Source organism: Podarcis pityusensis, assembly GCF_964106645.2.
Source record: "Podarcis pityusensis genome assembly, chromosome: 1".
NCBI classification, from domain to species: domain Eukaryota; kingdom Metazoa; phylum Chordata; class Lepidosauria; order Squamata; family Lacertidae; genus Podarcis; species Podarcis pityusensis.
This window is the reverse complement of record NC_138028.1, coordinates 15,215,643-15,229,017: the sequence shown is the minus strand read 5'-3', so window position 1 is coordinate 15,229,017 and position 13,375 is coordinate 15,215,643. Positions and strand designations below refer to the sequence as shown.

Sequence of the window (13,375 nt, the reverse complement as noted above, 5' to 3'; positions counted from 1 at the left end):
TCCAGTCGAACACGTCTGTTGCCATTTACTTTGCTGCCGCGAAGGCTTATTGGGGTGGGTTGTACTAGCGTTCACGGCAATCCATGCATGTTTATTTACTTTAAATGCTTGCATCATAGCAGTTCCCGCATCCTCCTTCAGGAATAGCGAGTCTTCATGTATTCCCTCGTCTGTTGTTTCCGTTGGAGGTTTCCTTTTAAATATTAATTTTTTTTAAAAAAACGATTTATTCTTTTCATTCAAAGCGAGTGATAGACAGCCAAGCTGAGAAGCTGAAAGAACTGGACAAAGAAATCCGTCCCTTCCGACAGAACTGGGAGGAGGCAGACAGCATGAAGAGCAGCGTCGAGTCTCTCCAGAACAGAGTGACTGAGCTGGAAAGCGTCGATAAGAATGCAGGGCAAGGAAATAGGAATGCAGGTAAAAAATATTTTTTTAAAAAAAAATCTGAGCGCAAAGCCAGCAAGGAACTTGTCTGGCAGATCCTGTCAAAATAACTAATAAGGTGCATTCTGAAATGGAACTCCTGCTGGGGATGTTTCCCTCTGAAGACAAGCAATAACTGCAAACCTTGTAGTTTCTTGAGAGCTGTCTGCTTAATAGCCATCTCAGAAGTTCATCCCCATTGTGTCTGTGCTACAGCACCAATTGAGGGCCTTAGCCTATGCGATTCCCTTGCCAAACCATGTGGCTGTCAGAGAAAACCAGGCTATGCAGTTTTGTTGTGTGGCCCAACCCCTTAATAACGAACATTATGAGTCCTCTTTATATCTTGCCTTTGACACCTGAAATTTTGTGTTTCCAGGGCCCACCTTATTCCTTTGGTTGTAACCCACTTTAACTCTCTTTAATCTTGAATTTTAAGTTGTTGCGACCTGCCAGTGAAGGGTGGGTGATAAATTTGATGGCAATAACAACTTTTAGATGCTCCTCATACAGACATTAGTACCTCTCAAACAAGTTGCTGGTATGCTTTTTCAGCCACTGTGATGGAAAAAGCATAATCAGTATTCAAAAGCATAATCGGTTTTCAAAAATGTCATCGTTCCTCCCCCAATCCTTAATAGCCTCCCCATTTATAATCTGTGGCTGCTTTTACTGTAGGGCTTACAGTCTTTTATGTGTAGTTCAGAGGGATGTTTCATCTGAGCATCACCATGATAAAACAAAGGAGGCCGTTGCCTTATTCTGTGAACAAAGTAATAAAAACCACAAATTAGCAATATGACGCACGCCTTTCTTAGCGGCTTACCCGATACGGTTTGGTTCAAACGCGAATCAGCAAGAAGAAAAAATAACTTTTATGAAGAATAAGCCATCTGTTAATGCACCTTGCTTGGACTGTTGTGTAAATATGAGTCCATTCATTGCTGAACAGTAGTATATCGATCTGTAACTCAGTGCTCAGGTTGGGGTGTTGTGCCTGATGGCGACAGGTGGAATTTCACCAGCGCACAGGGCGCTCTCCCCCTTGCTACCTGAAGGGGGGGCACAATGGGGCACAGCCATTTAGACTTATGTTGCTGGAGACCATGAATTTTGAAAATTGATTATGGAGTCCCATAGAGCAGGTCTCTTATTCAGTTGAGATCACAGAGAATATATACAGGCATTAAGCATATAACTTCTCCTTCTCTGAGTTGATTGCTATAGTACCTCTGGTATGCCTTTGAATCACAGTTGCTGTATGTTGCAAGCAAGGAAGTGCTTTTGTGCTCCTATTTTGCTTGTGGGCTTCCCATAGGCATCTGGTTGGCCGCTGTTGGAGCAGGATGCTATGTAAGCCTTCGGTCTGAACCAGCAATTCCCTTTTTATGTTCTTACGTTGTTAAAATACCAACAATTCTACTAGCTGTCTACCAGTTCCACCTGGTACGCAGGCTAAGACCCTATCTGCACACAGACTGTCTTGCCAGAGTGGTGCATGCTCTAGTTATCTCCTGCTTGGACTACTGCAATGCGCTCTATGTGGGGCTACCTTTGAAGGTGACCCGGAAACTGCAATTAATCCAGAATGCGGCAGCTAGACTGGGAGTGGCCGCTGGGACCACATAACACCGGTCCTGAGAGATCTGCATTGGCTCCCAGTACGTTTCTGAGCACAATTCAAAGTGTTGGTGCTGACCTTTAAAGCCCTAAACGGCCTCGGTCCAGTATACCTGAAGGAGCGTCTCCACCCCCATCGTTTAGCCCAGACACTGAGATCCAGCGCCGAGGACCTTCTGGCAATTCCTTCGTTGCGAGAAGTGAGGTTACAGGGAACCAGACAGAGGGCCTTCTCAGTAGTGGCACCCGCCCTGTGGAACGCCCTCCCTTCAGATGTGAAGGAAATAAGCAGCTATCCTATCTTTAAGAGACATCTGAAGGCAGCCCTGTTTAGGGAAGTTTTTAATATTTAATGCTGTATTGTTTTTAACACTCGACTGGGAGCCGCCCAGAGTGGCTGGGGAAACTCAGCCAGATGGGTGGGGTATAAATAATAAATTATTATATTATTACTAACAAGTACTAGTAGTGGCAAGTGGGGTAGGATGTTGCCAACCTGGCTTCCTAATGCCCAGGTCGCTGCTAGTAACCAAGACGGGCAAGGTAGTGGAGAGGTTGGGGCAGGTGCCGCAGGGAAGGGGATGAGCCGTTCCTGCTGCTGTGTCCACACTTTGCTGACCTCTCCACTGCCTCGCCCCTCTTTCCTTGGTTCCCAGCAGCCACCACTGGGTTGGGAAGCCAGGTAAGACATCCCACCACACCCAGTTCTGCCTGCTGTGGATGCTACTGTGCACCTTTCTTTAACACTTAGTCAAAATTGCAAGGTTTTTCTTCTTTTTTTGCAACTTTCACAGAGCAAAATGTCACAGTGAAAGCGCTGTGGACTAAGCATTAATTAGAAACTGGCAGTAAGGTGTGCCTTGTCTTAAGGCTGTGTTTTGGGTCATGTTGTCAAAGTATTGCTTTCTTTCCTTGCATTTTTGTTGCTGATAACATTTCATATTGAGCTTTTTACATCTTTTTTGCACTTGGACACATCTGTCTGCACGAGCAGTAATGTAATGTAGTGTGTGTGTGTGTGTGTGTGTGTAGGCTAACTGCTGAGATCCATCTGCACAAGCAGTAATGTAATGTAGAGTGTGTGTGTGTGTGTGTGTGTGTGTGTGTAGGCTAACTGCTGAGATCCATCACATTACATTGTTCACATTGTGTTTTCAGGTCCCAAGGAAAAAGAAGCCCAATATCGTTTTTAAAAACTGACCTGAAAACCCACCTGAATAAATGTTTTTCCTTGACAATGTTTGGGTTTTCTCTCTTTTCCTTCCAGGTCTGCTAGAATCCCAATTATCTAGGCATGATCAGATGCTGAGCGTCCACGACATCCGATTGGCTGATATGGATCTCCGCTTTCAAGTTTTGGAAACGGCCAGCTACAATGGAATATTGATCTGGAAAATCCGAGATTATAAACGTCGGAAGCAAGAGGCGGTGATGGGGAAGACGTTGTCCTTATACAGTCAACCTTTTTATACGGGGTACTTCGGCTATAAGATGTGTGCCAGAGTTTATCTCAACGGAGACGGCATGGGGAAAGGGACGCACTTGTCCTTGTTCTTTGTCATCATGCGGGGAGAATACGACGCGTTGCTTCCGTGGCCCTTCAAGCAAAAAGTCACCCTTATGTTGATGGATCAAGGACCTTCCAGGCGCCATTTAGGGGATGCCTTCAAACCAGACCCCAACAGCAGTAGTTTCAAGAAGCCCACCGGAGAAATGAATATTGCTTCTGGCTGCCCAGTCTTCGTTGCACAGACTGTTCTAGAAAACGGAACATATATTAAAGATGATACTATTTTTATTAAAGTCATAGTGGATACATCAGACCTACCAGACCCCTGACGTATAGCAGAGAGGCAGATTCAACAGAAGACAACTCCATTTGGGGCTCTTTTTTATATCTACCTGTCTTCAATAAGAGGTCCCTAAAGCTCAGAGGGGACCACCTTGTGTTATCAGAAGGAAGCGTTTGGAGGCATAAATTTGCATAGGGGTCCAATGGCAAACGTAGCAACCCATTAAGAAGTCATACCATGGTATATTTTCTAATTAAAACTAATAGGAACACTTCGAGTTCTGACAAGTCACTTAATCCTCACGAGGACAAACGATTACAGTCAGAAAACCTTTTCGTAATTTATTGGTAATCTCTAATCGGTTGGAGGGGGGGGGGGGGGAGACAAAATATCCTGTGCTGGAAAAGACATGAAACTTTTATTCCTTTTTAACTAGAAAACAAAAGTAAAAGTTCACATGTGGGTTAGCTAGAAACTGTCAGCATGTTAAGTTAAAAAAGAAGAAGAAGAAATTATGAAGTAACATTGCAGTTAAAAGATATTATTACTTTGAAAATCGATAAGTGCAATCCTGTCTGAAATACAGTATATTGTTTATTTTTAAGGCCTCTCCTGGTCTCTGTTTTAAAATAATTACTTTGCCAGAAGACCTCGACAGAATGTCCAGATCTTCTTGAAAGTGTCTAAATCAGAGTCATATTTTTGTTTAGAGTTCTATTAATTGCTACAGAAAAAAAGCATTTTATTTTAAAACTGTTGATAGACTGATATTTCTTGGAAGAAAAAAAAAAGATCAAATGCAGGTTATCACTTGTGATATGAAAAGAAACTATTCAACTACAGCTGTTATTTCTCTTTAGAAATGTAAACCTAACAATATATGTCGTAGTTAATGACACTATTTCAAAATTAAGAAAAAATAATCACTCATGGATGCTGTGCATCATTATCAGATTTATAATTTTCACCCTAAAATAGGGCATTTGTTGAACTTTGGAGTTCTAAACGGAATCCTGTATGTTTTTAAAGTTCTGCCTCATGCGCTCAGACCAAGCTCTATAAAAATATATCTATATATCTATATATAATCTATTTTTTTGCTAAAGCATAAATGTGCAACATATTTTTGGTGTTTGAGAAGGGGGCATAGTGCTGAGTAATACCTATATAGGAAACCTGCTAATTGATCCTCTGCTTGGGAATTAACCGCATCTTGCAGAGGACAATCCGTTAGGAGAAAGCAGTGTCTTAAATGGAGAAACGGTGGCTTGCATGCAATTCATGTGCCTTAGCTGTAACGTGCTGCTTTATAGCTCATAGCTTTGTATTCAGATTTTAAGTTCAGATTCCTGAAATGGTCATTTTTTTTAACTGGACTTTAGGCATAATGTGCTGACTGGTCTGTAAAAACCCACGCCAATATTTTTCGCAGGATACGGAAACAGAAGCCAAACAGCTGCGCTTCTGACTTAACCAGATATTCCATCCGTTCAGTGTTGTGGAATACTACTTCTTCAGGTGCTATATATATATATTTGGTGCACGGTGCTCCTATGGAGCCAGGACTTCTGACAGCGCCCCTGTTTCCAAGGAGAGCGGCTGTTCAATGATGCCATGCTCCTAGGTAGCAGAGCTAACATCATTTCAAACTGGCTCGGTTTCAGAATTTGCAAGGGGATGTATTCAGGGGGGGTTGGTTTTCTGGCGGGTGCGACATGCATCCCTGCAGGGAAAACCCACAGGACCCTGCTATTATAAACTACTACCTGAGCCTTTACTAGGAAGCATCTTTCCCAGCCTTCGAATCATGCTGATTGCAACCCACAGAACTTACCGACTTTTGTTTTTAATAGTCCCTTGTGCGACTAGTAAGTCTAATGGCATCGCTTGACCTGTACTACACCAACCATGTGGGTGCTGCTTTTTAATTGCATGGGTGGCTGTGTAACACTTAAGAGTGCTCCCCCTGGACAGAGCTGACGTGCACGTGGGCAGAGGGATCGTGGCCCCCGTTTTCCTAACCAGTCAATTGTTGTACCCACTCAACCTTTCCGCTTCGGTCGGGTGTTATAGCCAGAGTTCCATGTCTAGGGCTCAGTTGAAACCTCACGTCATTGTAGTTAAGTTCCTTGCTCTTGCCATTGTCTTTTATGGCTGTGCCTTTTCACTCAGTGCCTGCCAAAGGCTCCCCCCCCCCTTTTGTTCTGTTAACAAATATATACGTACCGTGCATGCCGAGTGATCCTCGTGGGGCTATTTTATTTTTATTTTTATTTTTTCCCAGGCACCTGCTTAAGTACTGCCTGCTGCCTGGCAGCCAAAGCATTCAGTAGCAACCTGTCTTCCTCTTCTTGCCTTCCATGGTTCAAAGTACTGTATTTTTCTCTTATGGTACTAACTTAGCTGTGTCCGCTGGTGCAAACTGACGTGAGAAAGGCAAGCGTTAAAATCCTAGCTCTGACACGAAAGGAAGACTTCTCCTGCCGAAGAGACAACCTGGCGCAGTTTTACGCAGGCCGGTGTAAACCCATAACCTTCTGCTTTAGAGGAAAGTGTTAAGTTGGCTTGTGGTACTCTTTTAATAGTCATGAATGTAGGCAGCTGAGCTTTTGTATATGCATTACAGAATTTTACTGAAAACAGGATTCCCTAGTGGAAATGTCCAAAGGGCTCACCCTCCTCATTGCTATTACGTCATGGGCATTTTACGAGCGCGGTCTTCTACGAACAGTTTATGTCCTGTTTGAATATGATACTGCTAGAGGATGACCCAGACCCCATGCAGTGCAGAATTCCTTTCAAAACATCTCTTTCTTTTTGAAACCCTAGAAAATGTGAACAGAGTAGTAGTCAGTGCAGTCTCTCTTTTTCCTGAGTCCACAGAAGTCTAATTTTCAGCTTGTAAACTCTCTGATGTGCTTACAGTTCTATGTTTTCGCTTTCTGAAGTCAACTCTCTGACGTGCTTACAGTTCTATGTTTTCGCTTTATGGTGTTTAAATTAAGTCAACAGCTTCCCGAAGCTTAAATCTCGTTGGGCCGTATCCTGATTGGGACCTCGGCATTTAAATGTTACTACATTTAAAGAAGGCCGAACATCAGAGTAAATACAGCACCAGCTATGACACTGGTTGCTATAATTATTTTCCCTCCATCGTGATGTGGATTTTTTACTTTCTTTCTGCCATCCTCATTATATCAAATGCTCCTCATATAACTCATAGTGCAGATTCTCTCCATTGTTAAAAAGCAATCCCTCCCGCAACCCTGCAAGAAAAGAGGTAGCTTGGACTACCAAAAGGGTTGGGTGGGATTTTGACTTTCAAACATGGTGCTGTTTACAACAGACATGACTTTTGGGACTCCCGTTTCCACATCACAACTTTCTTTGTCACTCACTTCAAGCCAAGTGTTTTTTGAGGGCTGTGCATCTTAGCAAAATCATGTTCAGCTCAGGATACTGGCCACTAATCTTAGGTGAAGTATGCAGTCTGCCATGTTGTAAGTAGGTTATATATCACAGTACAGTGGTACCTTGGTTTACAAATTTAATCCGTTCCGGAAGTCCGTTCTTAAACCAAGGCGTGCTTTCCCGTAGCAGCGGGGGACTCAATTTACAAATGGAACACACTCAACAGGAAGCAGAACATGTGTGGTGTAGTGGTTAAGAGCGGTAGACTCATAATCTGGGGAACCGGGTTCGCGTCTCCGCTCCTCCACATGCAGCTGCTGGGTGACCTTGGGCTAGTCACACTTCTTGAAGTCTCTCGGCCCCACTCACCTCACAGAGTGTTTGTTATGGGGGAGGAAGGGAAAGGAGAATGTTAGCCACTTTGAGACTCCTTCGGGTAGTGATAAATCGGGATATCAAATCCAAACTGCTGCTGCTTCTGCTTCCGAGACAAAGTTCATAAACCAAAACACCTACTTCTGGGTTTGCAGCGTTCTTAATCCAAGTTGTACATAAACTAAGCTGTTCTTAAACCCAAGGTACCACTGTACTCGATATTTAATAAAGATGTAAGCCTAAGTACTTGCTGGCTCATAGAATATACCTTGATTGGCTCACTTTTTCTGATGAACAACTGCAGTAAATTTGGCTGGCCTGCCACACAGGACAGTTGTTTGGGGAGGAAGCAGTTTCCTGAACTTAAGATAACCTTAACTCTCTGAAGATGCAGCCTTCAAATAAGATTAGGGTTTGCACTATTGGGTAATGTCTTTATTTTTCCTTTTATTTTTTAAACTTTCCTCAAGTTTTCAGAATTATTTTATTTACATTTGTAGCCTATCTCAAATGCTCAGGTAGGTAAAAAAAAAAGTGTGTCATAAAAAGACAAGTTAAATAAAAGGAATATAGCAAGCAGTTTCCCCACTCTGATTGCAAAAGCCAGCCCCAGTTTAAAGGTCTTAAAATGGCTCAAAAAGATGCTCAAATGTCAGGATCCTACAGTTTCGGGAGGGAGCACAACCCAAAATCACACTTCTCCCTTCATGGCCTTGTAGGGCCAATTTGGTGATGCATAGATCATTCATTAGTTGATTAGTCGCCCTTCTGCACTCCTGTGATAACCCCACAGTTGCACTGGTGTTGCATAACTGTAGCTTTTTGTGTTGCAACACGAGGGTATATAGAACTCAGTGTTGAAAGTACAATTCTAGCCACTGACTGCTTAAGAAAGCACAGTCCCATTGCTGCTGTCCTTTATCTCCCCATTCTACGTTTCAAAGCAGCTTTTGTTTCCTACCTTCTACAAAGCACTTTAGACTTCCGCATCAAACAATTTTTGCACCACATGCGTCTGCCCTGTTTCCTATTTTCTTCTTTTTAAAGTCTCAGATCCAAACAGGAGTAAACTGTTCCGGTGCCTGAAGATCAACGTGTGATCTTCCTGCATGACTGTATTTGCATTGCTTCTCTGTTGATTTCGTTTCAGCTGCTGTCTACGACACAATTATTGAGTAAGATGCGAGCGGCTAAAATGCAGCATTGACTTTCAGCCTTGTACTGTAACTTTCATTGTTCTTGAGAAGAATGTAGAATAGGAAGAAAAGAAGTGGAGATATGGCTCTACAAGCGATGGAATGTAATAGATCTCTTAAAACTTTAAAAGTGAGGTGCACTCTCAGTTCCTTTATAAAAGCTGCATTCCCTTACGCCTTGGGAGAAGGGAAACTCAAAGATGTGGAATGTTTATGTTTTGCCATACTAATCTTTGTCAAAATTCAAATAGAGATTTGGTATAATGATTGGGATTGTATTGCTCAAAGTACAGTGGTACCTCTGGTTGCGAACGGGACCCGTTCCAGAGGCCCGTTCGCAACGTGAAAAGAGCGCAACTCGCAGCAGCGCGTCTGCGCACACGCAGGTTGCGATTCGGCGCTTCTGCGCATGCACGTGACGTCATGTTGCGCTTCTGCGCATGCGCGAGTGGCGAAACCCGGAAGTAACCCTTTCCGGTACTTCCGGGTCACCGTGGGACGTAACCTGAAGCAAACGTAACATGAGGTATGACTGTACTACCAATTTCTCCTGCTTATAAAACTTTGAGTGGGCTTTTTCTCTCTCTAAAACCTCACCTGTTTATATCTCTTTTTCATCGTGCTGAACAGGCATTTCACTGACAAACCAGCCTCTTTAGAAATACTGATTGGTGCATGCAAAGGCTGGCATAGAGCAGTCACTACAGGAGATGTTTTCTGCACCTCGATGACACAAGTTCCAATCTCCTGTAGTCTTGATGCCTTCATTTATGCAAACTATGCAAATGTATAAAGAGGTGGGCAGGTTTTAAGAAGAAAAACAACAACAACAACTTGGTAATTTTTTTTCCAGGTCTGGAGCTAAAGGCATGTAGCACATGCCGGAATTCTTCTAAGCACATACTCCCAATAGCTGCTCCCAACTGTTCTCTAAAGTCCCTTAATAGGGAGAGAAGCAGTAGCTGGGAGGTAGAGCACATGTTTGACATGCAAAAGGTGCTGGATAAAATCCCTGGCATCTCCACCTCAAAGGACCAGGTATCTGATGATTTAAAGGGCCTCTCCTGGAGACCCAGGGGGGCTCATGCAAATCACAATAGCCAGGTGGACAGAAACAAAATAGTCTGACCTGGTCATAAAGAAGTTCCTTCCTTTTGTCCCTTGTACACAAAAAAAGGGAGGTGATAGGGAGAAATAGCTCCTGTGCACAGCCAGGGCTGTCCTCTTGAAATGTTTTTGTGCCAAATCCAAGAAAAGTTTTTAAACCAGTTGCCACTAGGAGTGGGGGAACTGTAGTTCTGTGAAATAAGCCCACGAAAGAAACCTTAAAATTGGTGCCGCACAAACCCTAATATAATAGATCATAGCCTTGGTTTGCTACAAATCATGTGTTCTGTTTCGGTTTTTTCCAAGGCAAAAGACAGAAGCTTTAATCTCACAGAAATTTGTCCTTTTCTAGTAGCTCAATTACCTTCCACCTCCTCCCTTTGCTGCGAATGTTAGGGGCTCATGGATGTAAGTAATAGTTTTGGGCAACGAAAGCCCAGAACATAAAAGATCAGCTTTGGCTGATGTGAAGTAGCAGCCTGCTTGCTTCTTGGAAACATCCATATCTGAGAGCCTCTGGAGGGGCCATAGGGTCAAGCTAGAAACTGACCATAGAACTCAGCAGACCGAAATGGAATACAGGGACAGGAGGGACAAAACAATAAGTAAATTGGCAGTGTGAGAATGTCTACCAGCTTCCACAGTTAACTGTTTAGTACTCTTCACTGTTATAAATCCAAAAACAATTACAAGCCAATGAACCTGGGATTTAAAGTCTGTTTAAAATAACAGCTCTTGGTGCTTGGTGCATCTTTCATCTGTGCACTGCTTTACAAAATGTCAGTCAAGCCTCAAAAAATGAATAAATATAGAATTGCTTATTTATGTAGAAATTGAATGTTGCACAGAGGAAAAGCTGGTGTTGGTGCTATATGGTAAACACCAGCTCTTACTTCCTTGTGCTGCTTTCAGGCCACTGAAACATCCTTTTTGATCTCTAACCCATAAAGAAGGGGTATTTGGGGGGGGGGGATGGAGGATGGGGGACAAGGAACCTGTTTTACAGATTGCAAAGTCTATAACTGACATATCGGCTGTCATGCTTTGGGAATGTATTTGTGATGTGGTGACTCGGCTGTCCATGTTCCAGTGTCCCTTTTTACTCTTCAGAGCTCATGAGATTAACGAGAAGCTTAGCATAACATATTCCCACTTGTGCCCAGTAATAAACGATAACCTGTGTCTTGGTTTTATAAAAAAAAAATCTTCTGATACAGCAATTTATGTTCTTTGTTTTAGAGGATTCAGTTTTTAAGGGCTTTATTGGACAAGGAAAACTCAAAATATTTTTAAGTGCATGACTTAATTCTGGTTCTGTCACCTTTTCCACTGTGAATACTTTAATTATGTACTTTAAACAAAAATAAAATACTGAGGGCTTTACTATTACTTCCTGCCTTTTAATCCAACGTAACATTCTTGCATCTGCAGCATGGCTACTGAAATGTATTCTCAAGAAATGTGTATATGCTATCCATGCACTTATTGGTTATATAACTTGCTCATAACTTACATGTGCATACTGAGGAGTTCGATGTTCCATTCTCCTCTTGTAGAATTACTGGCCCGTTCTGACAGTGTTTTCCAAGTACGCACCCATGAGAATGATTAATTCAGGAGCCATCCTTCAGATGCAAAATATTGCGTTGGAACTGATCCCTAGACTTTATTGAGACCTGTGCCAGATGTAGGAATAGGTACGTTAATGGGTGCTGATGAGGGGGCATCCTTCATTGTTTCGAAGCAGTGATACACCACAAAAGGGATCTGTTTCATCCTAAATTACCTTCTGACATATTGGCAAGACTATGTAGCTTTTTTGTCTTCCACTTCACAGTTTTAAGCCCTGATCCTAAACATTTGTTTGCACTTCTGGCATTACGCTGAGCGTGACTTGCGGGACCAGCTATCAGGAGACCATATTCCAAGCGAGAATCGGCAAGGTTTATCGAAGCTTAGGATCAGGCAGTGAGAGTCAATATTCAATAATTTTCATTATTATTAATGGGGAATTCATGCTAACACTTAATATTTGTAAGCATGCAGCTTTGAACTGGAATCCCATAATGCTTTTGGAGTTAAGATTGGGATTCCCTTCCTAACTCTGCTGGTTAGATTTCATCCATCCCACCCGCCATGTAAGGGACTCAAAAGTCGTCCTTAAGAACAAAACTATTAACTGCAGTGGCTAGTTCTGCAAGGACTTTAAACTTCTTACAAAAGGCAGTGTTGCCTGCAGATTGCTTGGTAAACTGGTTTATATATAGAGAGAGAGATTAAACCATTTATCGGCATACTTTAAGGGATCTCGTTCCCTGCAGAGAGAATACTCTTAGAGCTATGAACTGGGCTGGTGCTTGCGAGCAAATAATTTCCCAGCCATTACTGCTTCTGCTCGCGGAGTTTTTGGTACTTGTAGAATTGGGGGTGGGGGGTGGGAATAATGCTTTTGCTAGTGCTGAGGCACCAAATCATTCACATAGTATTGTTTTCCATGTAGCTATCTAGGATATATATATCTTCTGCATTTTGTATGACTATAAGAAAATATATAATTTCCCCACCCAGCTGTGATCCAAAAGCTCTCATGATTTAGGGATAAAAAGGGGGTGTTGGGAGACACCCCCGTGCTGAAGAGATGGGCAATGAATCCATTCTCCTTTAGGACAAGTAGGATAACCTTTTAACATCCATAAAATGCCATTTATTGAATGAGCTGGGGGAAAAAATATGGGCATCCTTTTCCAAGAAGAAATATCTGTTGAAAACACACCAGTAATCATGAACTGTGTACAAAATCAGTCTGTATAAAACTTGTGTGACTTCTTTTTATTTCATATTTGGTAAAAAGGTACATTGGTTGTGTTCGGTTTTCTGATCCAGAAACAAAGACCAAAGAAGGCCAACCTCATTTGACTGTGTATATTCTGCCTGTCTTAATTATTGATAGCTATAAAGGATACAGTGCAAGTAAGTGAATCTGGTAATCAGTGGTTTTTGTATGTTTATTTTTTAAAGGAAAAGAACTTTTAAAGTGTATAATTTATTGCTCAGCAATACCCAGGTTGTTAATAATGATTAGCAACAAGCCCTGATTTCCCAATAGCATTATTATATGTTGTCCTTCGGTTTGTTGTATTGTTATTTGGTATTTATTTGTGTTTGAAGGTCTTGCTATGTCTTGTGTTTTGATGCTAATAAATGAGAACAGTGTGTAGAATGCAAAACTTTGAAATGCTGAACTGTATTAAAGGGGGGAGGGGAAATAAACCTAAATAGGAAGTGATATTTTTTAAATAAACAGAATTGTGTTTTTATTTTGTCGTATGGTGTCGAGCCATTTCCAGTTCACTTTCATGGCTCCTAGAAACATGTTCTCTCACAAATGGGGAATCTTCTTCTTCTTCTTCGAATTTATATACCACCCTATACCCAGAGGTCTCACTG

General features: G+C 42.2%; 1 protein-coding gene and 1 long non-coding RNA gene across 3 annotated transcripts in view; both read left to right on the top strand.

Annotated features, from left to right (window-relative positions):
- The window catches only part of TRAF3 (TNF receptor associated factor 3), an 88,725-nt gene extending 76,077 nt beyond the window's left edge, over positions 1 to 12,648 (top strand). For both annotated transcript variants that reach the window (XM_080980719.1, XM_080980718.1), the window contains exons 12-13: positions 246 to 420; positions 3,314 to 12,648. In XM_080980719.1, coding sequence (XP_080836845.1) covers positions 246 to 420; positions 3,314 to 3,885 — 747 coding nt within the window. In that variant the 3' untranslated portion in view covers positions 3,886 to 12,648. The remainder of the gene's footprint in view (positions 1 to 245; positions 421 to 3,313) is intronic.
- LOC308470420 overlaps positions 1 to 12,648 on the top strand; it is a 51,410-nt gene extending 38,762 nt beyond the window's left edge. Inside the window, exon 2 of the long non-coding RNA XR_013982418.1 lies at positions 9,348 to 12,648. This is a non-coding gene — a long non-coding RNA (uncharacterized lncRNA). The remainder of the gene's footprint in view (positions 1 to 9,347) is intronic.
- Positions 12,649 to 13,375: the final 727 nt, after the last annotated feature.